The sequence below is a fragment of the Nipponia nippon genome, unplaced genomic scaffold (genome assembly GCF_047370975.1).
Source record: "Nipponia nippon isolate SJK-2023a ecotype South Korea unplaced genomic scaffold, ASM4737097v1 scaffold_12, whole genome shotgun sequence".
Taxonomy (NCBI): domain Eukaryota; kingdom Metazoa; phylum Chordata; class Aves; order Pelecaniformes; family Threskiornithidae; genus Nipponia; species Nipponia nippon.
Window position 1 is genome coordinate 886336 of NW_028262313.1, and position 21141 is coordinate 907476.

At 61.0% G+C, this 21141-nt stretch overlaps 2 protein-coding genes across 10 annotated transcripts in view; both read left to right on the forward strand.

Moving 5' to 3' along the window:
* The first annotated feature begins 973 nt into the window (after nt 1-973).
* LOC104021119 (regulator of cell cycle RGCC) lies at nt 974-13404 on the forward strand. Of its 3 annotated transcripts, none has more exons than XM_087748650.1 (4): nt 974-1187; nt 1695-1775; nt 2837-2899; nt 12457-13404. In XM_087748650.1, exons 1-4 carry the CDS (start codon nt 1034-1036, stop codon nt 12498-12500), a joined length of 342 nt encoding a protein of 113 aa, XP_087604776.1. In that variant the 5' UTR covers nt 974-1033; the 3' UTR covers nt 12501-13404. The 3 variants fall into 3 exon arrangements, with proteins under 3 accessions (XP_087604776.1, XP_087604777.1, XP_087604775.1); XM_087748651.1 differs by lacking the exon at nt 12457-13404 and adding an exon at nt 4191-4833; XM_087748649.1 differs by lacking the exon at nt 12457-13404 and adding an exon at nt 3721-4168.
* A 1390-nt stretch (nt 13405-14794) lies between these two features.
* Nucleotides 14795-21141, forward strand: part of LOC104021104 (Cl-/H+ antiporter 5) — a 41416-nt gene continuing 35069 nt past the window's right edge. Inside the window, exons 1-2 of one of the 7 annotated variants that reach the window (XM_087748263.1) lie at nt 14795-15069; nt 15275-15741. The gene's annotated coding sequence lies outside the window, so the exon portion shown is untranslated. The other 6 variants (XM_087748262.1, XM_087748261.1, XM_087748264.1 and 3 more) reach the window with 6 other exon arrangements.

Here is a 21141-nt window from a genome sequence, read left to right on the forward strand (position 1 = left end):
GGGCAGCATTCTGTGGGCGATAGCTGAACTGAATGTTTCTTGCCTTTGGAGGCAAGAGATGGGGAGCAGAACGAGCCCAGCGCTGGCTGAGCTCCCCTCACCACCCAGCGTCAGAGGAACGGCCCGGGGTTCCCCGCCTTCACCGGGCTGTGTCCGTCTCCGTGGAAAATCCCCGACCAGGGCATGGCAAACCAGAGCTGGGTCGCTCCCACTGCGGCGGGTGAGCCTGCTCCAGTGCCGCTCCCCGCTGGCATCTCGGCTGCCGGCGTGCAACGTCTGCTAAATACAGGCTCTGCATCGGAGGGGCGAAATCACATCCCCATGCTGGGAAGAACTGGGGACAGTGCCAAATGCTGCTGGCGTGGGTCGATGGGTATGGTTACCCAGAACGTGACAAAAATGGAGATGAACAGTAGAGATACTTTCCATCTGCAATAGTGCAATAACTAGGCTCCTCTCCCCTGTGATGCCTGGCCTCCTGTACCTACGGGAGCCCACGCAGGCAGCCAGGTTTTGTCAAAATTGGATATTAGGAAAAATTTCTCGATGGAAAGGGCTGTCAGGCCCTGGCCCAGGCTGCCCGGGGGAAGGGCTGAGTCCCCATCCCTGGGGGGATTTAAAAGCCGGGGAGTTGTGGTGCTGAGGGACATGGTTTAGTGGTGGGCTTGGCGGTGCTGGGTTAACGGTTGGATTGATGATCTTAAAGGGCTTTTCCAACCTAAACGATTCTGTGATTCTATTCCATGACATCAGAGCGCCGTGAGGGAATACTGTCCCCATCCACAAGCCAGCAGCTAACGGCGAGGGGTGGTGAATGCCTTTCTCCGCTCTGCGGGAAAGACCGAAGGAGCCAAGAGGCAAAGGAAAATGGGGAAGGGTGCGGTGGGGCGTGGGTGGGGCAGTGGGCGGAGCCGCCAGAGGCGGCTCCGCCCACTGCCCCACCCACACCCCGCCCATATAGGGCGTGGTGGCCCCCAGGCTTTTGCTGGTGCCAGCCCCAAACCCTTCACTCCGCTGCCTTCTTGCCCCAGCGATGGCCGAGGAGCTCAGCGACCTGCTGCGGGAGTTTGACGAGGTGATGGAGGACTTCGAGAGAGGCCCCGCGTGTCGATACGAGCAGCACCTGGAGGAGCTGAAGAGGAAAGCGGGACACAGCGTGTACGACAGCGGCATCGATGAGCTGGAGAGTGAGTCCCGGGGCTGGGGAATGAGGATTTCTGGGGGAGGATGGTGTCTGTCGGGATGGAGTTGCTTTGGGAGCTGTGGGGTCCCCCCGTGGCAAACCTGCTGATCCCGCCTGACTCACCTCTCGAGGGCTGGGTGAGTAGCACGGGGTGGTGACCACTGGACCCTGGCCCAGGGCCTGCCAACATCTGCTGGGGCTCCTTCTGCTGGGTTGGCTGCTGCGGGACTGCACTAGGCTTCAGATAACTGGGAGCTCAGAGGGAACCAGTTTGCTGTAATAACCCTGAGGACTCACCGTGGCCATACTCAGGCAAACTCTGGTGCCATTTGGCTTGGCAGAGAAGCTCAGTTCCCTTTTTCTAAGCATTCCTTGCAGCAGGGGAAGAGCAGATGGGCTGTCCGAGAGCCAGGGTGGACCAGGGACCCTATGCTACGCATGAGATTGGTCCCGCAACTTGTTTATAAGGTGCCTGTGGCCGTGGACAGTGCCTGATGCTTTGCATCTGCAGGTACCAGTGCGTCCCCAGGAAGCAGTCTCAACACCAGCGAGGAGGACATCAACACCCCTGCCAACGCCTACCCCTCCAAAGGTGAGGCTGAGATCTGCCCGGAGGGCTGATGCCAGGGCTTCCTTCTGCGTGCCCGGCTTGGCTCAGCAGCGCCTGGCCTTCAGCTGCCCTGGGGGGGTGCCAATGGGGCTCTGCAGGATTTGGAGGTGGGAATGAGCCCTGGGGTCCTGGCTGGATCCTGGAAGAGGGATGAAGTTGGACTGGCGTGTTCCAGTCAAGGCCAGACCGAGCCCGAGGTCTGTTTGGGAGGGGCACAGGGAGGGTTCTGTTCCTGACCTGGGAAGCGCAGGATGGTGCAGGGCCGAGATGGCGCCGGGAAGGTGAGCGCCATTCCCACCGCACATGGAGCCGGTCCCGCTCAGGCCTCAGCTGAACCCTCGCTGACCGACCTCGTGTGCGTGGGAGGACGTGCCCTGCCTCGCTGCTGTCCCCACGGGGAGCCCGCAGTGCCGCTGGCTGGGTTACGGGGCGCTGACCCGCGCGGTACCCGCGGGCACCATCCCAGCCCCTGAGGCGAGGGGCAGAGGGGCGCGGGGGGTGGGAATGCTGTGTGTCTGCAGGTCCGAGTTACTCCTGGGGTTTTCCTTCCTCAAGCAGCGTCCTCGGTGAAACCCCTTGCTCCTCAGCCCTGTAACTGCCAGCCGGGGGTGTGCGCACACGGGGGGGCACCCTGCCCTGGAGCACCCTGCCCTGGGGAGGGGGGATGCTAGGGCTGCCCTTGAGCGCCGGACTGCAGAGCCAGGTGGTGCTGGGCACCCGCTTGGGAAGGTTTAATGCTGCTGTTTCGGTGCCTTCCGCATCTGGGTGCAGGCATGGGCCACAGAGATGCGTCGACCCCGGGGACGCTGTGCCCGGGGGCATTTGGCTGGGGTTACTCCTGAGCTGTGCAGGGATCGGCCCCGCTGCACACGCAGCCCCCCGTAGCCCCCTCCCGCCGCTGCCAGGCGGCCCCTGGCTGGCACCGAAGCAGCAGGCAGCCCCAGCAGTTGTGGTTAGAAGCAAGGGGTAGGGAACTTTCTCCTCCCACATTAGGGCTGGGGGGGAGGAATGGGAGAGGCTGATGGTGTGTTTCTCTCTGCTAGCTAAGCTTGGAGACACGCAGGAGCTGGAGGAGTTCATTGCGGATCTGGATAAAGCGTTGGAGGGTACGTACACAGCTCCGATCTCTGTGCTTTCCGAGCCCCAGGCTGCAGCCAGCGTGCCAGGATGCCTGGGCTGGGGCTTCTCCGCTGCCTCTGGCTCAGCAGAGCCTGGCTGAGTAGAGTCTGGCCCAGCTACCCTCCCAGCTGGGGCTCCCGCTGCAGGGGGCTTAGAGCCTGGTTTTGGCTGCAGGGGTGGAATCCTTCTGTCTTTTCTTCTGCAGAGGGGGCTCATCTGGATGTCCCCCCCTTTCCCATTCCAGCTTTTTCAACTGGGGCAGAAATTCCACTGGGCGAGTGTCTTCCCTCGCTGGTGCCTCAGTTTCCCCCACCTGGTGAAGCAGAGGTGGCGGTGCTGTCTGGTGGAGGGGACTGGGGGTGTGAAGGCCAGATTGGTCCTGACTAAAAGGCCTGCAAAAAAGGTGGCCAAACAGCGCAACCTGCAGAGCTATCTACCTTTTCAGGAAGATGTACGGATGCTTGTGGCTCTCTGCCTACAGCACCCCTCCGACTCCTGCTCAAAGGCTTTTCTCTGCCCGGGGCGGGGGCGGGAAGGTGAGCAGGAAGAAAAGAGTGTTTTTCCTTGTGGTATGCCCCAGCCTGGAAAAAAATCAGCCCTGTGGAAGCGTCGCATCTGGAGGGAGGAAAGCGAGGGTTCAGGCTCGCTGAGTGCCTGTGGCAGTGCCCCTCGGGGCGTGCTGGCACTGAGCGAAGCCGTGGGAGCCGCTCCAGAGGGCCTGTGCGGTGGCAGAGGGGAATCCCAGCCCTCGGGGAGCACAGAGGGGCCGTGGTCTCCTGCAAAAGTTTTTCTCCTGGCTTGGCTGCAGGTACCCCTGGGGAAGGCGGTGATGCTGTGCTGGGCAGCTCTGCAGTCCTGTGAGGTTGGCTGGTCCCCAGTAGCTCCCTTGCTGGGGAAACTGAGGCAGAGGCCACACTTCCTCTTCAAATCGGTCCCTGCATGACAGGCTGGAGGCAGAGAGAACTTGATTTAAAAAAAAAATAATAAAATATTTCCCCTTAGGCAGGCTGCATAAGACACAGTTCTCAGTATCTGTTCCCTTCCCTTTTCAGTGGTCGAAATGAGGTGGCCGGTGGGAAGCGCTGCTTCAGCTGGCTGAGCCATACTGGGAGGCAGCGAAGCAGGAGGGGGACCAGGGCCCCCCAGCAGATTTCTGCTCTAACCCTGCTGCTGGTGATGCCCGGGGGGGCCCAGTGCACCCTGCAGCCCTCCTGCAGCCCTCCTTCCCCCAGCAGTCATCTCACCAATCTTTTCTTTTCCCCCTTGATTGTCCTGCAGAGATGTGAGACGTGGTTTTGGCGGCGAGCTTGGAGAGGAGGACCCACAGCCGATGAGCCCCGTGCCTCCCTGATGCACCCCCTGCTTCTGCGCCCCTGCTACCCCCTGCCTGTGCGGGCCACGGCTCTCCCGTGCCGGGCAAGGGCAGCACCAGCTGCAAGTGGGGACTGATCCAGCCACGGGACGGGCAGCTGGGCTGCTGTGGTGGCTGGGCCTCGCTCTGCTCCCGTGCGCAGGACGGGACTCTGCCGGCATGAGATGGGATGAGCTCTGGCTGGGGCGCGGGCTTTGCCCGGCGAGGGGGGCTGGCAGCCCTTGTGACTGAGTGGGTTTGGGGGTGGGGGTCTATGCCACTGTTGAAGCCAGAGGAGAAACCCTGGGTGATTTTAGGGAAGATCAGCTTGTGATACATCAGTGAGACCTTGGTGTCCCCTCCTGGGGCAGGAAAGCCTGTTCCCACCGCAGCATCTGCCGCAGGCAGTGACAACCACTGCCAGCCCTCCGCTTTGCACGGGTAGCCTCAAAGGCAGCCCCTGCCTGCACCCCAAGTGCCTCTGCCCTGACTGCTGCTGTAAATACTGTAAAAAGGATGTTACGGACTGTACAGATGAGATGTATTTTTATGAAGGGGATTTTAAGTCTCTCTGCTTGTCTGTGTGTGTGTCCAGCCTTTTCCCATGGGCTCCTCTCTTCTCTGCAGCTGCCTGCAGGGGTGGGAGCAGGCATGCCTGTGCTGCGCCCGAGCCCTGGGGGCTGCCAGCCCGTGGGGCATCGGAGAGGTGGGGGAGAGGCCTCAGGGAAGCAAATTAAGCAGCATTTGTCTGCCTGCAGGAGGGTGGGTGATCGGGGGACCCCCTGGTCCTCCCTGCCTACGCCTGGCTGAGGTGGGGCCGGCTGGGCTGCCCTCCGCGTGCTCTGAGCCCGGTCCGTGGCAGCCTGGGAGCTTGGGTCTCCCTGGAGCAACCCCAGGAGCTGGCAGGGAGCCTGGCTGCTCCGGCGGGGCTGGATCCAGCCCTCCTGGTGGCCCTGGCCCCGCTGGGGAGCGGGGAGAGGCCGGCTGGAGCTGCGCAGCCGGGGGGCTCATCGGGAGCTGCAGGGCAGGTAAATGGCCAGGGCAGCTGCTCCGACATCCCATCGTGTGGGCTCTGGCTTCTGGACAGCGTGGGGAAGCCACCCAAGGTGGGGTGGGAGAGGAGGGCAGAGTCCATCCCTTTCCACCTCCATCTGCTGGGGAAGATGAGCCACTGCCCGCTCCTCTTGCCCCCGGGGTGCTGCGGGACCTGCCCCGCTCCTGCTGATACTCTCTTTTGAAAAGCCCCCTGCTTTACCCTAAAGATACGTTACAGGGAATATGTCCTGCTTGGCCTAAAGAAACAAGAGGCGAAGAAGGTCCCTTGACGCCGAGCGCGGTTTGCAGCTGTGGGTTTGTTCTCAATGTGCTCGGAAAGGCTGGAGTGGGTGTCCGGGGGTGACGCTGCTCCAGGGGTGACGCTGCTCCGGGGGTCCCGCTTCCCAGCGGCCGTGCCCTGGTGACGCTTCCTCTGGTTTATTGCCACTCACAGTAACCCCGGGAGCCGGTCCCTGGGGGATGTGCGTTTGCAGCCTTGGGTGAGACCCCCTGCCTTGCTGGGTCGCTGCCTTCCCTGCCGGGTGAGGGGCTCGGCAGGGCAGGCAGAAGGTGCGGTCGATGCGGGAGCAGCTCAGGCGTGAGATCGACCTGGGGGCAGCTGAGCTTGGAGCAAGATTTGGCAGTTGTAAGGGATGCTCGGTCCCCCCTGGGTTTCCCTTGCCCAGAAGCTGCCCCAAGAGCCGTGGGATGACCAGGAGGAGCCCAGGGGAGAGGAGGAACGTGGGGGCCAGCTCGTCTCTGGGCTGGCAGCGCTGCCTGCCTTCCCTGTGATGTCCGCGTGGAGCGGGGCCACGTACGGCTCTGTCGCAACTGTCTCGCCTGAGCAGGAAACGAGACGGTTTTAGCTTCTTCCATCGCCCCTTGGTTCACAGGGTGCTGATCAGGAGGATATTGGTCATCTAATCCGCCAGCCTGGGGCTTAGTGCTGTCCCAGAAGTCTGCTGAACACGCATTAATCCTGCAAACTCAAGCGCTCGGGAGGGAGGGCAGGAGCGTGGCAGGGCCCCGTGCAGGGCAGGTCACGCGTGGGGACGCTTTCTGCCGTCGCTCTCCCCACACTGTGTGACGCGGCCACTGATCGGCCTCCCAAACGGACCCCCCGGCCCCGCCGAGGGGCAGCCAGACGATGGGGAGGAGCGCAGTGCGGCGGGGCCGGGGGCGGAGGTGACGCTCGGAGATGTGCCCGTGATGCTCGGCTGCGCCACGGGGACTGGAGCACCCCGCTCTGCGGGGAGACTCAGCCCACATCAACGGGGCCAGGGCAGCAGGAGCTGCGGGGACTGTCCCTGCCACGCACGCTGGTGATGGAAGCGACCCCGATGTCACTCAGGACATTTTTTCCCCTCTGAGTCATTGCACGCAGGCGTTTCGCCCTTGCAATCTAGCTCTGACTCTAGTTATGTTATTCCACCCACGGTCTGTTTCTGCCTCTGGGCATCACAAGCGCTCTACCAGCTTGTGTGGGAAGGGGATTTTGAACAGATCACCCCCGGCCCGCCCGACAGCGTGGTCTCTGGCTGGGTCGTGGCAATGCTCGGTGCTGGCCTGGGGAATCCCACGCCGTTGCCTTCCCTGGGTGCTGCTCGCTTGAGCACCGCGTCTGCAAACGTTGCTAAGCAGCTGCAGATATAAATACTTTCAAGCCCCAAATCTGCTGCGGCTGATATACTCCTGTGACAAAATAACAGACTCGGTGAGGCTCCAGAGGGGTTGTTTGTTGTGGGGGTTGCCAGGAGAGGGGTTTGGGTTTCACTCCGCGTTTCCTCCAGCCCCTCGAATCGGGCAGGCTACGTGGGTGCTGCCTGCACCGCGAGGCTGAGCTGTCCCACGTTGCGCGGGATCCTCTCCAGGCTCGTGGTACCTCCTGCACCCGATGATATAGCTGTCAGCATCTGCTTGGGTTGGTGCTGGGAGGATGGTGGGGCTGGCACCAGGCACCCCAGTGCCAGTGCTACACGTGGGTGACAGGGTGACATGGGACCTAATGCCAGTGCCGTCCTGCCCAGCCTGCACTGACAACAGCAGCCATGGTGACGCTCAGCCTAACTCCCCAGGACGGACTTGTGCACATTGCTGCAAGGAGACCCCTGCGGGCACAGGGGCTCCAGCAGCTCCTCTGCTGGGATTTTTTTCCTGGGAACCCTGGGCAGGAGTTGGGGACACGCCTGGGTGGCAGGGTGGCACTGAGACGGGGCTACGGCATCCACCAGCCCATGGCAGTCGTCCAAGGGCTGTTGTGCAGCCCGGGGGGACCGCTGCCTCCCGGCCATGCTCACAAGGCAGCTGAAAACCCACAGGCAAGGGAGGGCTGAGGCTGACCGAGGCGGCTGGCGGGGAGGGTGGGATGGCCCCTGTGTGCATGTGCGGCGGAGGTGCTGCAAAAATAATCAGCGCGACCAAGCACGTCCTGCGGCACGTCCGTTCCTCCCCTGGGCCCCTCTTCCCACAGCAGCTCGGAGGAGGCTGGACCAGGGCCAAGGAGCCCTGGGAGCAGCAGGGTCGGGCCGGACTGTGTGTAGGGCTCTGCAAAGAGTCTTGAGAGTGCTTTGGACCTGCCAGGGTGGGAACCCACCCGCCAGAGGCACCAGGAGCTGAGGGTGCTGGAGGAGCCGGGGACGGTCAGCCCCTGAGCAGCACTGCCCAGGGGATGCTGGAGCCCCCAGCATCAGCTGGGAGCAGCTGGTCCGGGCTGGTCGGGGCGCAGGCAGCAGAGGGCAGGGAAAGCAGGCTGCAGCCCCCCGTCCCGCCACGGTCAGTGGAGAAGAAACGCAGCCCTAGCCGGGCTGGAGCCAGCATGCGGTGCCTGCACGGGGCCGCCTGCGAGGCTGGCACCGCTTCCAGCGGTGCTTTCACCGCCCTGCGGTCTGCTGCCTGCTAACCGCTTGCTTGTTTTCTTAGAAGCGAGAGCAGCATACGCGGGGCTGCAGAGGGACGGGAAGTGGCTAACCGGAGTCGAGGCAACGGCACGGGCCTCCTGCCTGCACTTTTTCCTTCAAGCCCAGCTGCAAACCCAGCCTTTCTGGAGCCCGCGGGGGCTAGTTACTCGCGGAGCAGGCTCTGCTCCAGCAGTGGGTCCCAAACACTCTTTTGACAGGGTCTTCAGGAAGCCCCCTCCTCCAGGCTGGGGGCATTCAGCTCCAGCTGCGATGCCAGCTTGCAGAGGAGCAGATCTCCTGGCGTCCTGGGGACCTGAACGGCCAGGCTGGGGCATGGAGGTGAGAGCTTTAGCAGAGGTGGCCTGTAGCCACACAGGGGCTGGCAACTGGCCACCTCCCTCCCTTGCCGTACGGAGGGCAGCCAGAAACCTCCCTGGTGGCCACTGCCGTAGGGGCCGCCCCTGGGCAGGTGTTGCCGTGCCTCCCGGCATTCCTCCTCCGCAGGAAGAAGGGATGGGGAGCCTTTTGCTGGACGGAGGCGTCCCCTGAGGCTTGTGGGGAGGCAGGGCAAGCGTGCAGATGTCAGGGCTTCAGTCTGTGCGCGGAGGCTGGACGCTGGACACGCTCCCTCACCCCCCCAGGCTTGACGTTCCTTGCTGAAGTTGCTCCCACCTGGAGGGATCTCCCCAGTCTCTGCGGGGGCAAAAAGAGTCACCAGAGTTGCCCTGAAGAAATTACAGGTTGAATTTCCTTTGTCGCACCCCGCTGACCAGGTCAGCCATGAGAAAGGCACATAAGGCAAGGTATTTCTCCACCGAAACACCATGGCAAAGAGCTATTGCTCTTGCTGAGCTTAAAACCTAGCAGCAAGAGGGGCTCGATGTCTAATTGCAGGGAGATTTGGGTCAGGACCTCAGCAGTCCCACCAAAAGTTCTCCTTCATCCCCGTGTAACCATGGCTCTCTGGTCCTCTCCGGGCCGCTGAGCTCCGCCAGCTCCAGCTGGTGCTTTCTCCTCCGGCAGCCAGCAGGACACCGGCGCTGCCCAGGGCCGCCCACGCTCGGGGCCGTCTGTGCCACGCTGCCTCTCCGAGAGGAACCGCGGCCTCCTGGGGGAGGGAAGTCCCTGGCCGCCCAGGCAGTCTGGCCCTGGCGAGGCACAAGACCGTAACTATTTTGGGAGGTGACCTAATGCTGGGGATGCCTTCTGCTGCTGCCTTTCTTTCCTGACAAGCCCTCTCACGTGTTTCAGGGGGGTCTTTCCACATTTACGGGAAGGGGAGAAGTGGGGCTCTTTCAGGTCCTGACTTAAAAGAATATTTTCCAGCACGCTTTTTAGCTGGAGCGAGAGCTGCGTGGGGGCAGGCACAGCTCTCGTCGTAGGTCACGTTTCCCCTCCAAAAGCCTGGCTCATGACTCCTCACCCACCCAGGCCCTGACTCGTCCCGTGCTGGTTCGGGGGTGCGAGGTCCCCCCGGGGACGGCTGGCAGCAGCGAGGGGAGCGCCCGTGGCGGTCCCATCCTGGCGGAGCGGGAAGGAGCACTGGCTCCGTGGGACCGGACCGTGACCCCGGCTCTGCGTCCTCGTCAGCCCGCAGCTGTGCGGGAATGCCAGGATGAGAGGAGAGGAGCTCCTCCGGCTCCTCGCTGAGGTTTCACCCAGGTGGAGACCGAGGCGAGTGCCTGTGATCAGCGGGATTTTGTGTTTCTTTCTCCTGGCCGCTGTTCCCCGCTCAACCCCCACCCCATGCCCCTCCATCAGGCTGGGCTCTGACTTCATCCCCCAGGTATCCAAAGAGACAATGCCGCCGGCGGCAGCCAGCGCGGCATCCTGTCCCCTTGCCTCCCCGGGTCACTTCCCAGGATTGTTCTGCTCTGCTAGGACAAGGGCTGGCTGCCCGCTGGCCCCGGGGGCCGGGAACGGACGAGCCTCACGTGCCTGGGACGAGCCTCACGTGCCTCTTGGCCAGCGGTATTTCGTTTGGCGGCAGAGCACGTCTGGGGCACGGGATGACGGCAGGGAAAGGTTATCCCATCTCTCTGGACTTTGTCCTGCTGCCTTTTCCCCCACTTTGTTAGGAGCTGCCCCCCTGCAGTCCCCACCAGCGGCAACGTCGGGCAGCCACGGACCGCGGGGCAGGAGCCCCATTTCTGTCCAACCAAAACCCTTCGGCTGGCGCTGCTGAGACCGGCCCAGGTCGGGGCGAGCACAGAGGAACACAGCTGATGCGGGCCAGGGCTCCCTGCTGACTTAGCTAGCATTAACCTCAGAATTAAACTAATTAAACTAATTAAACTAATAGCAGGAGGGTCCAGCCTTGTGTCACCATTCCTCTGGCACCAAGCCTGCATTCAAGCAGGGAGCTAAGCCTGCAAATAACCCTCCTCAACATAATCACCCCCGATTTTCTGCACCAGAGGCTAGCAGTCTATTCATACAGTGATCTTTGGACTTGAAATATCCTTTTTTTCTCTTGTAATTCTTTATGGTTTGGTTAGTGCGCTGCCCAGCCACACGCGCCTTTCCTCACTGTGTCCCATGAGTTTTCGCGGCCTGCCTGTCCTACCGCTGTAGGGCTTGTTTAGGTTTTAAAGTTCAACTCTTTTCCCATTTTGCTGTGATATTTGCTTTTTCTAGGGTGTGTTCCTTGCTATCTGTCGGCTCCCAGCTGCGTGCTGGCTGTCAGTTCTCAGAAGGCCGATGCTGGCTAGATATCGCTGGTAGCCACTGCCTGCAAATACGGGGCGGATGAAGCATCCTCCCCCTTCCTGCAGCCTCGCGTGGTCCAGAGCATCCCCTCCCTCCCGCTCGCTCTCTGCGTGGTCAGCTCGGACCTGGCTCTCGGTCCTTCTGCCCCCAGTCAGCTCGCAGGGTCAGCAGCTCCATCCCCGCACGGTCGCGGTCCGGGGTTGGACCAGAAGCTGGTTGCTTCCTTTCTGAGGTGCTGGGACGCTGGGTGCTCCCAGCTCCGCTCCCCCCAGCCACGTGTTTCCAGCTTTGGCTATTTCAGGGCTTCCTTTTTCCCTGAACTGAGCGGCTTCCCAGCACGCTGGGGACGAGGCAGGCGGCCCTGGGGATGTCCCTGCCTTCGTGTGATGGATCTGACTTTCACATTCAGCCAGGGGGATTTTTTTCTTTCCTCTGGTGAAGCTCCTGGGCAAGCGGCGTAGAAAACAACGGGCAGGAAATCGGGGATGGGGTCCCGGCAGCTCTGCCCATGGAGTGTGGCTGCAAGTACCCCCAGGTCTGGGTTTCTCCTCCCGAAGCTCCCCCATGGAGCAGCCCGGTCGCCGCAGCCGTGGCTGTCAGGACGAGCAGGACAGTGGCGGAGCGGAGCAGAGCCCTCTCCTTCCCTCTCTTCCCTGGCCCTGCAGCCCTGCTCCTCCCTCCCAAAGACCATTGCGTCTGTCTGCGGCCCAGGTTTCCAAGTTGCACCTCCCCGTCCTGTTTGTTTCTGGTTCTTCCAGGCCTTTGGCATGCTGTGCAAATGAGAAAAGAAACGCTGATTTTTCCAGGAGGAAAAAAATGAGAAGTTAGTTCATTTAATGGGAAAATGGCGAGGCTGTCAGTCCTATGGGAGCTGGACACGGGGCTGCTCCGAGGGCAAGGCCCTCCTCTGCGGGGCACTGGGGATTTCCCAGACCTGGGGACAGTAACTGGGAGAAGGAGGCAGAAGGGGACCAGAAAGGGACGGAACCAGCAAGCAGGGCAGGAGAGACCCCCTGCTGCCACGTGTGCTGGGCCTCCGGGCAGAGGACGGGTGCTTGCCATCCCTAGGGAGGGACCTGCTGCCTTCCTGCCCCTCTGCCTCAGCCCCGATGCCTGGAGCCCGGTGGGGGGAAGAAGGTGGAAGGCCAAATCCAGCAGCCCCTGCTCCCAGGGAGGCGGTGGGGGGCTGACAGCAGGCCCCAGCTCAGGGCACGTCCAAAGGGTGGGAGCACCACACCGTGTACGAGGGTGAGGAGGGGCTGCCCGCGTCCCGCGGAGCCGCCCGGGGCTGCGGCCGGGCGAGCTGGTGCTCAGTTCTTGGCACCGATCCCTGGGGGAGCACGGCCGAGCCATGCGGTCGCAGAGATCACATGAAGCCAGGGTTCCCCTCATCAGGACTCGCGGCAGCGTCCTCCTCTTCTGAAGGCTCTTCACTTACATGGCGTGATGCTGGTGCCATCTTCTAGGGTCGCTGTTACGGTAAAAATAAGGTGTCTCTTGTCCCATGTCCTGAAAATGGGACATTCACCCTCTTTGCTGTCTCTCCCGGTAGGACACGGGAGCTCCGAGGGTACCGGGGCGCTGGGCACCGGGTGAAGCCTTTTGATGAAGAGGAGAAGTGGCTGGGCAGCCGCTCCTCGGGACAGCGAACACATCTGCACAGCACCTGCGCGCCTCCGTCCCAGCAGGAGCTGGGGGCCTGCAGAGACGCCCCAGCCAGGCGAGCCTCTGCGGCCGGGCCCGGGGAGAGCCGGGGGCCTGGATCCTGCCCTGCGCTGGTCCCCCCGCGCCCGCGGGGCTGCCTGCGGCCGGGCTCAGCCTCCGGCCGGGAGCGGGACAGGCTCTTGCTCCCCTCCAGCAGCATCGCCGTGTCCTCAGCGCGGCTCCCTGCTCTTCTGGGCTGTCTCCCAGCAGGGACCAGCCACGCTTCCAGGCCCCGAGCAGAAAGCAGGCAGGTGCTGAGCCAGTCTCCATGGAGGAGGAGAAGACGCCTCCAAGGACAGCGAGGGATCGCCGGGGAGCTCAAGCAAGGTGTCCCGGCTGGTGGTGGGCTCTGCCTGTGCCATTGCTGCCCTCTAGTGCTGCCGGCATCCCCGCTGCTGCCTGTCCCCAGGCAGACTGGTGGGACTGGTGAGGGACTGGTGGGCTCTGGCGGCGGGGCTGCATCGGGGGGCTGGCAGCTACTGGGGGCACGACCCGTAACCACCCCAGCTGCTGCTCCAAGGACCTGAGTGCTGCTGAGGATGCTCATGGGCCGGGGGAGGAAATCCCCATTAAGAACTGCTGCCGCTGAGGCCTCCGTCACAGCGCCTGGCCCGCGGAGACAGGCGGGGAGAGGGGAAACTGAGGCACGGCGGCTCTCCCCTCCTCCCTCCTCCCCGGCCCACACAGCAGCTCAGTGCTCCACGCCAGCGGTGCCCCCGGTTTGGCACAAGGGCGGAGGGGGACTACGGGGAGCGTCGGGGCAGAGACCAAGCGGGTGCAGCCGAGCCTGCGGGGGTCTGGGCTGGGGGGGAGCTGGGCTTTGCCCCTGGAGCCCTGAGGTGCCCATCTGGTGGGGCCTGGGGGGGAGAAGTGGAGGGGTGCTGGGTTTAGGGCAGTCCCCCCACGCGGGGGGCACCCTGAGCTGCCTTTTCTCCTCCAGACTTGTTCGTTTTGGGGGACGGGAGGGTCGGAGCCTCCCAGGGCGCGGGGAGAGCCGCCAGCCCCCCGCCCTGCCGGGCTCGGGGGTCCTGGCCCGGGGCAGGGTGCTGTCAGCAACATTGTCCACTGCGGCCGCGCCAGAAGCAGACCTGGGGGTAAAAAGTTGGTTTCCTGATGTTGAGCCCTTGTTTTCAACCTACTTTTTGTCCATCTTAGGTATTTTCTGCCCCAAGGGCCCCTCCCCGAGCGCCGGCCGGCTCCCCTGCAGCGCGCAGGGAAAGCGGGGCTGGGGGCACTGAGGGACAGGCTGCCTGCGGGTCACGGAAAGCGCTGCCGTCTTTTGGAAGCGTTTAGTGGATTGATCGGGAAAAGCATTCCTGGAGCTGGAAATTTTCCCATTCCCGTGAGCATTTTCCCCTCACAGTCGGACACCGGGGGCTGGAAAGCGCCCATCTTGTGTGAGGATGTGTTCTCCAGCTGGAGGTGTTTAGGGAGCGAAACTCCTCCGTGTCCCCCGACTCCTCCGCGGCGGCCGGCCGAGGGAGGGAGCGATGCTTATTTTTAAGAGCGGGTGACCATCGTCCCCCAGCAGCGGCTCGGCAGCGGTGCTGTCCCAGCCCAGGGCTGGGTGCTGTGGATCAGCTGGGCCTGGGGAAAAGCAAGAGGGGCTGGGGTCAGGTGCAGCCCCCTCGCCCCGCGGGGTGGGATTTTCCCAGGGGATTCAGCACAGGGGCCCAGCGGGGTCAGGGCGCAGGGCTCAGCCTCTCGCCGGGACCCTTGGGACCTGCTGCACCGGCCCGGCTGGGGGAGATGATGGAGGGGTCATTGATGGGGGTCAGCGATGGGGGGCGTCTGTGATGGGGGGGTCAGCGATGGGGGGTCACTGATGGGGGGATCTGTGATGGGGGGATCTGTGCTGGGGATCTGCAATGGCAGGGGGAGCAGCAATGGGGGGGTCAGCGATGGGGGGGTCTGTGATGGGGGGCGTCGGTGATGGGGGGTCAGTGATGGGGGGTCTCTGCTGGGGAAGCCAGCAATGGGAGGGTCTGTGATGGGGGCGTCAGTGGTGGTGGGGGGGTGTCTGCTGGGGAGGGCAGCAATGGGGGGGGTCTGCGGTGGGGTGGGCCAGCAACGGGGGGCCAGCGATGGGGGTGGTCAGCGATGGGGGGGGGGGGGTCTGCGGTGGGCGGCCAGCGGTGGCGGGGAGGGGATGCGGCAGGGCCGGGTCGGGGGCAGGGTGGAGGCGCGATTCGCGCTGTGGCCTCACGCCGGGACCCTCCGCACCCCTTTCCCTGCCCCGAAGCCCCCGTGCAGAACGGGGCGCGTACCGCTTTACGAGCCCGGCGCCCACACTCAAGATGGCGCCGGCCGCTGCTTCCCCGCGGCGCCGTGCGGCTGCGCGCAGCCCTGCCCGCAGAGCGGAGCCGTCGCGCAGGTGCGGCGGCGGCGCTGGGGGCTCGGGCCCGGGCCAGGCTCGGCCTCGGCGGCGGCGGGCGGCGGAGCGGGGCCCGGAGCGGCGGAGGTAGGGGGCGAGGGCCCGGGGTGGCTGTGGGACTGAGCCGCTGTGGGGCGGAGCGGGGCGGGGGCAGCCGGAGCTTCGGTCGGAGGCGGAGGGAATGGCGGAATGGGGGGGTCCCGGTGCCCCGCCGTGTCCGCGCCGCCGCAGCCCCCGGCCGGGGCCGGCCTGGCGGCGGGTCCCCGCTCAGCCGCGGCTCTTTCTCTTGCAGCGGCTCCGGGAGCAGCGGGGCGGAGGCGGGAGCAGCTGAGCCGCCGGAGAAGGTACCGATGCCGCTTGCCGCAGGGGCGAACCGTCCTCTCCTCGTCGCCGCTGGCCCGTGGGCGAAGGCCGGTGCTGCGAGCGGAGAGCCGGGCGATGCCGTGAGCTGCCGGGGACCGGCACCCGCTTCCCATCCGTCCTCCCCGCTGGAGCGGCCGCGGTCAGGGCCGGCGTCCCGCTCCTCGGGGGGGTCCCGGAGAATTCCCACCTGAAGGAGCCGCCAGGCGCAGACGGGGCGAGAAGTAGGTCAGCCAGCGCCCGGGGGTCCTTTAGCACAGTGTGCTGCCGGCCTCTGGGTCTTGCGAGCTTTCCCTCCTCCAAGTTTTAAAGCCTTCGTTAAGCTTGGAGGTTGTCCCTCGCTTTCTTCGCGGACGGAACGAAAGGAACGACGTAGCTATTCACACTTGTGCAAAGCAGGTGTCTGTTTCATAATTTTCCAGGTGCCGGTGGTTCTGCTCCGGGCTCCCGGTGGCCGCGGGGCAGGGTGGCCCTGGGGTGGGACTGCGAGCACCGGCACCGGGGACGCGCGGCTGCCAGACCCCGCTGTGCCTCTGACCCCCTTGTTCCCAGAAAAACTTGAAAACAGGATTACTTTTGCTTTTAAAATACTGCTTGAATGACGGTTGTATAAAATAGCGAATTGTTTTTAATTCTTTGGGACGCAACAGCCAAATCATCTTCTTGCCAGCCAGAGCCTCGCCGAGCTGCTCCTTTCTGACGTGGCCTCCCACCCTCTGCACGGTGATAGGTGAAGGTGTGTGGTATATGACCTTAAACGTGGTTGCACCAAAATATCTTTTGAGGTTTGGCTTTGGTTTGCCCAAGGTTTTGTGGTGGCGTCGCTAACAGTTGCTCTTCAGTAACTGCAGAAGCTGAAACGGTTTGGGAGCAGCACCCAACCAAAAGTGTTTTTTTTAATGGAGTTGCGTTGTACCTGCACCTTCTGACCCCCCCGAATGCCGCGCACGCGTGAAAACATAACAGCAAATTTCCTTTGGTCTCCCTGCGGACTCGTAGGTCGTGATCTTCAGCCACCAGAAAAGCGGCAGAAGGTAGAAAATCACCGTGGGCCCTAAAATACCGAAGCTCATCTCTCTTTGCTCCTGCCGTGGAGGAGGTTCTTGGGCGGTTGTGCCACACAGACGTACTTTTCTTTTCTCTCCTGTCCCTCGCCGTACAGCTGTGCTGCTGCTTTCTGCTGCCGTCTGCTCTTGGCACAACCCCATTGCATTTCAGGACTGGGTAACGCTGCGAGGCAAGATTTCCTTTTCGTCTAAATACTTTCCTTCAGTTGTTCTCCAGCGTTGTTGTGTCCGATTCGCGTTTAATCCAGTTCGTTAAAAAAAAAAAAAAGCCGTGAAGCTGGTAATTGAGTAAGAAATGTGGCTGTAACACCAATATTTCAGGAAATATCTGTTAATGATACATTATTCTTTTGGTTCTGGATGTCTTAGCAAGGCAAAAAGCCAGTTGTGCAATTGTCGCAGGGTGCAATTAGAATGTGGAGTCGCTTGCTTTCTGGATGAAGAGCTGCTCTTCACGAACAACTGGTTTAATGGGAGGAACCGTGGAGCGAGCTCTTAGGTCGGCAGCCGTACTGTCGCGCGAGCCGGCGGCGGCAGGATTCAGCAGAGGGGTTCCAAAAATCGGGGAAGCCCGATGGTGTGGGGGGCAGCGGCTCTGGCGTGGGGCGGTGGCGGGTGGCTTCGTGCCTGGGGAGGCTCCTCTGCTGCTGAAACATCTCCTGCAGCACCTCGGCTTCTGCTGCTGCCGCCCCCACTTGTATGGGAGTTTTAAGTGGAGGGTGATGTACCCAAATTTTCTTTTTTAACCTGGGAGTAGCATTTTCAAGGATGTGTCTGTGCAGCGGTGGTGGCATCCTCCCCTCGGATCGGGGTGCTTGCTGCAGCTCCGTGGGGTTTTGAGGCTCACCTGCTTCTTCTGCTCCTTTGCCCGGTGTCCACCTTCACCCACCTCCCCCTTCCCCAACACCCGTATTATTCCTTTCCCTCTGCCACGGTTCCTCGTTTTCTTCTTCCATCCTTGGTGTGGGAGCTGGTACTATCTGTGTCTCCAGCTGGATCCGGTCCCTAGTGAAGGCAGGCAGACCTGCCCCCCCAAATTCGTTATGCTTACAGAGGGGTAGAGTTCATCCGTGTAACACCACACGTCATTCGGGTGTTCTGGGAGCGGATGAAGTCCGACGGGGCGGCTGGCGCCCCACACCACGCACAGCCAGGGCTGGCGGTGGCTGACGTTGCCATCGTCTGGTCTGAGACTCATCCAACGGGTTTGTCTGGGAGTTTGGATTTGGGCCCGAGTGCCCACGTGCGGAATTGACAGCGTGGGTTTGAATATTTATGTGCATCTTGAATCATGCTTTTAATTATTCCCTCTGGAATAACAACTCGCCCTTGGTTATGTGGCACAGCTTCATGTGCAGTTGTTTCTGAAGGACTGCGAGCCCTCGTTTTGGAAGATCCTTTTCTGAATGAGCCCCTTGAGCGCGGAAGCCCACCCGTCTCCCCAGTGTAGCTTGGGCAGCGTCCGAAGGCGGAGCAGATGAGGGGCCCTGGGGCTCCTGCCGCGTGAGGCGGACCGGGCGCCCCGCTTCAGCCGAGGTAACCCCGGGCGCATCCCTGCCCGCTTCACGGGAGAAGCTACGCAGCCGGGTGAAGTGGACTTGTGGGTGCCGCGTGCCCGTTGCTGTCACGCTGCAGATGTCCGTGCAGTGCTTTCGGTTTGAGGCCAACGCTTGGATACTTGAAGTGGTGTGAAAGCACCGTAACTAGTGTTTCAGGGCTTGTTGCGGTGACGCCGGTGGTGTTTCATAGTTGCTCCCTTTCTGCACGGCTGTGTCGTGGAGGGTGGGACGTCGGTGCGTGTCCCTGCATCCTTAGGGTGAAACCATCGGGGGTTTCCTCAACAGCCACTCGCGGCGAGGCTGCCTCCGGGGAAGCTGCCCGCTGCAGCACCCTGCTGTTAGCTGGAGAAGAAAGAAGTGGCTGTGCCGTAGGGCAGAATCGGCTGGTCTCCAGCACGGAGCGGGCTGCTGTGGAAGCTCCTTCTCTCTCTGTACGGCTCTTTTTTGGTTTAACTTCAGCAGCCAACTGACTGAACTTTGGATTTGTCTGTGTAGTGGATGTATCTATTTTATTCAGAAGGAGGGAGGCTGCAGGCATGCTTGGGTACTGGAGTTAGGGGAGATGAGAATACCCACGCAAGCGTGTTGGCTGGATAGAGGCAACCGGTGGCTTTTGGAGGGCAGGAGATTTTCATCATGTCCCTGATTTTCATTTTTGCCTCTTTGTGGGTTTTTGCTTTAAGCAGAAAATGACAACATTTCAGTACTGTAGCGACACCTACACAGGGTATGTAAAATTACCTCGATTTTTTTTTTTTTAATGACACCTGCTACGATATCACTTTTGAAAAAGTTTTAAATAAAAGAAATAACTGCTGCAGTCAGTGACAGTCTATTTCTGTTGCTATGTGAGACTGAGGACCCTAATCCATCCAGGGAAGATCCTTTGTGGGTTTGTTTAGTGCCCATGATCTCCTAAGTGCTGCACGACAAAACTGCCAAAGGTGCCTCCTGAGAACCTGGCTGGAAGTTAAGTAGAGGGTCAGGCTGCTTATTTCAGTGGCTGTAGCTGCTTTACTCTCCAGACAAATTTCCCTTTTCCCAAAGGGGATACGGAAACGTCTTCGTATTTTGAGGCTGTTGGCATCTTGGGTAGCTGCAGAACATTTGGACACCGAAACGCTGCAGCTTCTGCTGTTGGAGGGTGGAAGGTGAGCTCTCGAACGTGCGTCCTGGTTTTGCAGGGAGCCGAAACAGCTGTAGAAATTCAATGAGTCCCGAGAGCTGCTTCAGCATGGCAGTCGGCGAGTTAGCCCTGTTGTTTGTGTGCCAGCTTGTCCTGGCTCAATGCAATGGGTTTCAGACCTGTGGGGTTCAATTCAGCGCTTCCAAAATGCCATTTTTATCCCTCCTTCTGGGTTTTTTTGTTTTTTTAAAACATCTAGTGACTGTACAAGGAAAGAGCACCTATGCTTTGGATCGAACAGCCAGTCAGCCTGAAGAGCTGCCCGCGAATGAAATCTATCGCTGTGACAAAAATGGATAAAACACGCTGTATCGTGTGCGCCGAGCGGCTCAGGAGGATTTCGTGGAGAGGGAGATGCTGGAGAGGCAACTTGTGTGCGCAGCCCTGGGGGCCTGGCTGCTTCACAGCGCTGGGTGCGTGCCGGCTGTAACTCGCCCTGCAGTTTGGCAGCGTCGCTTTGGGGCGCGACGCCCACCTCCCTGGGGAAGCGGAGCAGCCGTTCTTGCCAGGGCCCCGGCTCTCCTCCTCCGACCCCCTTACCGTCGCGACGGGGAGGCTTTCAGGAGGCTTTCCTCGCTGAGGATTTTGTGCAAGTTGGGTACTTTACATTCTCTTTGCGCCTCGGAAAATCCCCTCTTAAGTCTGTTGTAGCCTATATTTCAGTAATTTGGGCGTTTTCTGTGTTGTCAAGCAAGAAGCAGAACTGCAGCCTCCCCAGAATAAGTCGTCACTGTTGTGCTGTTTGAATTTCAGGGTGTGCTGTGAAGCGTCTCATAAAGCAAACAAAAAAGAGCAGGTAGGCTGCTGGAGGAAATACAGTGCTTGGCACTCAACAACAGTATGAAATGACAGTTTTCCAGCTGAACCTTGATGCAAGCATGAAAGCAAACTGGACTATAAAATATAATTGGAAGTATTTGTTGAAATCTTGCTGTCATAGCCACGATGGTCCTTATTCTTTAAAAAAAGGGGGGGGGGGAAATATGGAAAAAGGAAAGGAAAAGGGGGGAAAAAGTGGTCATGTTTGATGAGATGATATTTTATCAGTGGTTATTTGGCTTTTTTTTGTCTGACACAGTTTTGGCCATAAGCTTTCTCCATTAGATCCGAAGGACCTCAGCCCTCTAACGGCAAATTCTTCTTTTTGAATTCCAGTAAAATAACTAAATGTAACAGATGGGGAAAGAGTAGGATGATTCTAAGTCACATAATCCGAAGGGGAAGGTCCTCCGCATTAGTGTCGCGGAGCTCGTGGTTACGGTGTATGAATAGCCTGTGACTATGAGGTTCTTAACCTGAAAGGTGGAAAGGAGTTTGCAAAACGCTGGTTCTGTGGCTACGGTTAACTTATTTCAGTCGGGAGGTAGAATATTATCTGTACCTTTAATAAATTGACTTATTTTCTTGTTTGCCCTATGGGGGAAGCGGGAAAGGACCAGTATTTAAGAGCGCTGCTGCCTGGCCGGCTGCTCCACGTGGGGTGCGAAGCTGTCTGGCGCGGTTCGTGGCGCAGGGGCCCCCGGCGGGCGCCCAGCGTCTGCGGGCGAAGGCGGCTGCAGAGCGCTGGCCGCCTGATGTCTGGGGAGCTGTGCTGCTTGGCTGACCGTGCAGCGATGGGCTTTTGGGAATGGGGGAGAGAATACAAGCCTCTTGCTGGACTGGTTCTTGGGATCTGCCTGTCGCAGTATCGGGAATCGCATTTGAGAAACGTTACTGAGCCTTGAAGTGTGGCTGGGTTTAAATGAGGCTGGCACGTATGCTCTCTGCGCTCCCCTACCATAAAGTGGAAGAAGAACGCTTTATCTAAAAACCATATTTGGCCCGTACTGTTGGTTTTCCTGCTGCTTTGAAGACTTTTCTGTGTTAAAATCTTCTCGTCTTGCATCCAAGTCATTTTTCCTCTTGATTTTGGGGCGGAGGTGCCGTGGCTGGCTGGATGCGCTGCGCCGGACCGTACAGGTCGCGGGGCTGGTCCCTCCGGACCCCG

Bases quoted from the DNA above. Each gene is read 5' to 3' on its own strand.
- LOC104021119 (XM_087748649.1), top strand. From the start codon at position 1,034: ATGGCCGAGGAGCTCAGCGACCTGCTGCGGGAGTTTGACGAGGTGATG. The intron at 1,776-2,836 runs GTGAGGCTGAGA...TCTCTCTGCTAG, and splicing joins CAACGCCTACCCCTCCAAAG to CTAAGCTTGGAGACACGCAG. The intron at 2,900-3,720 runs GTACGTACACAG...GCTTGGCTGCAG, and splicing joins TCTGGATAAAGCGTTGGAGG to GTACCCCTGGGGAAGGCGGT.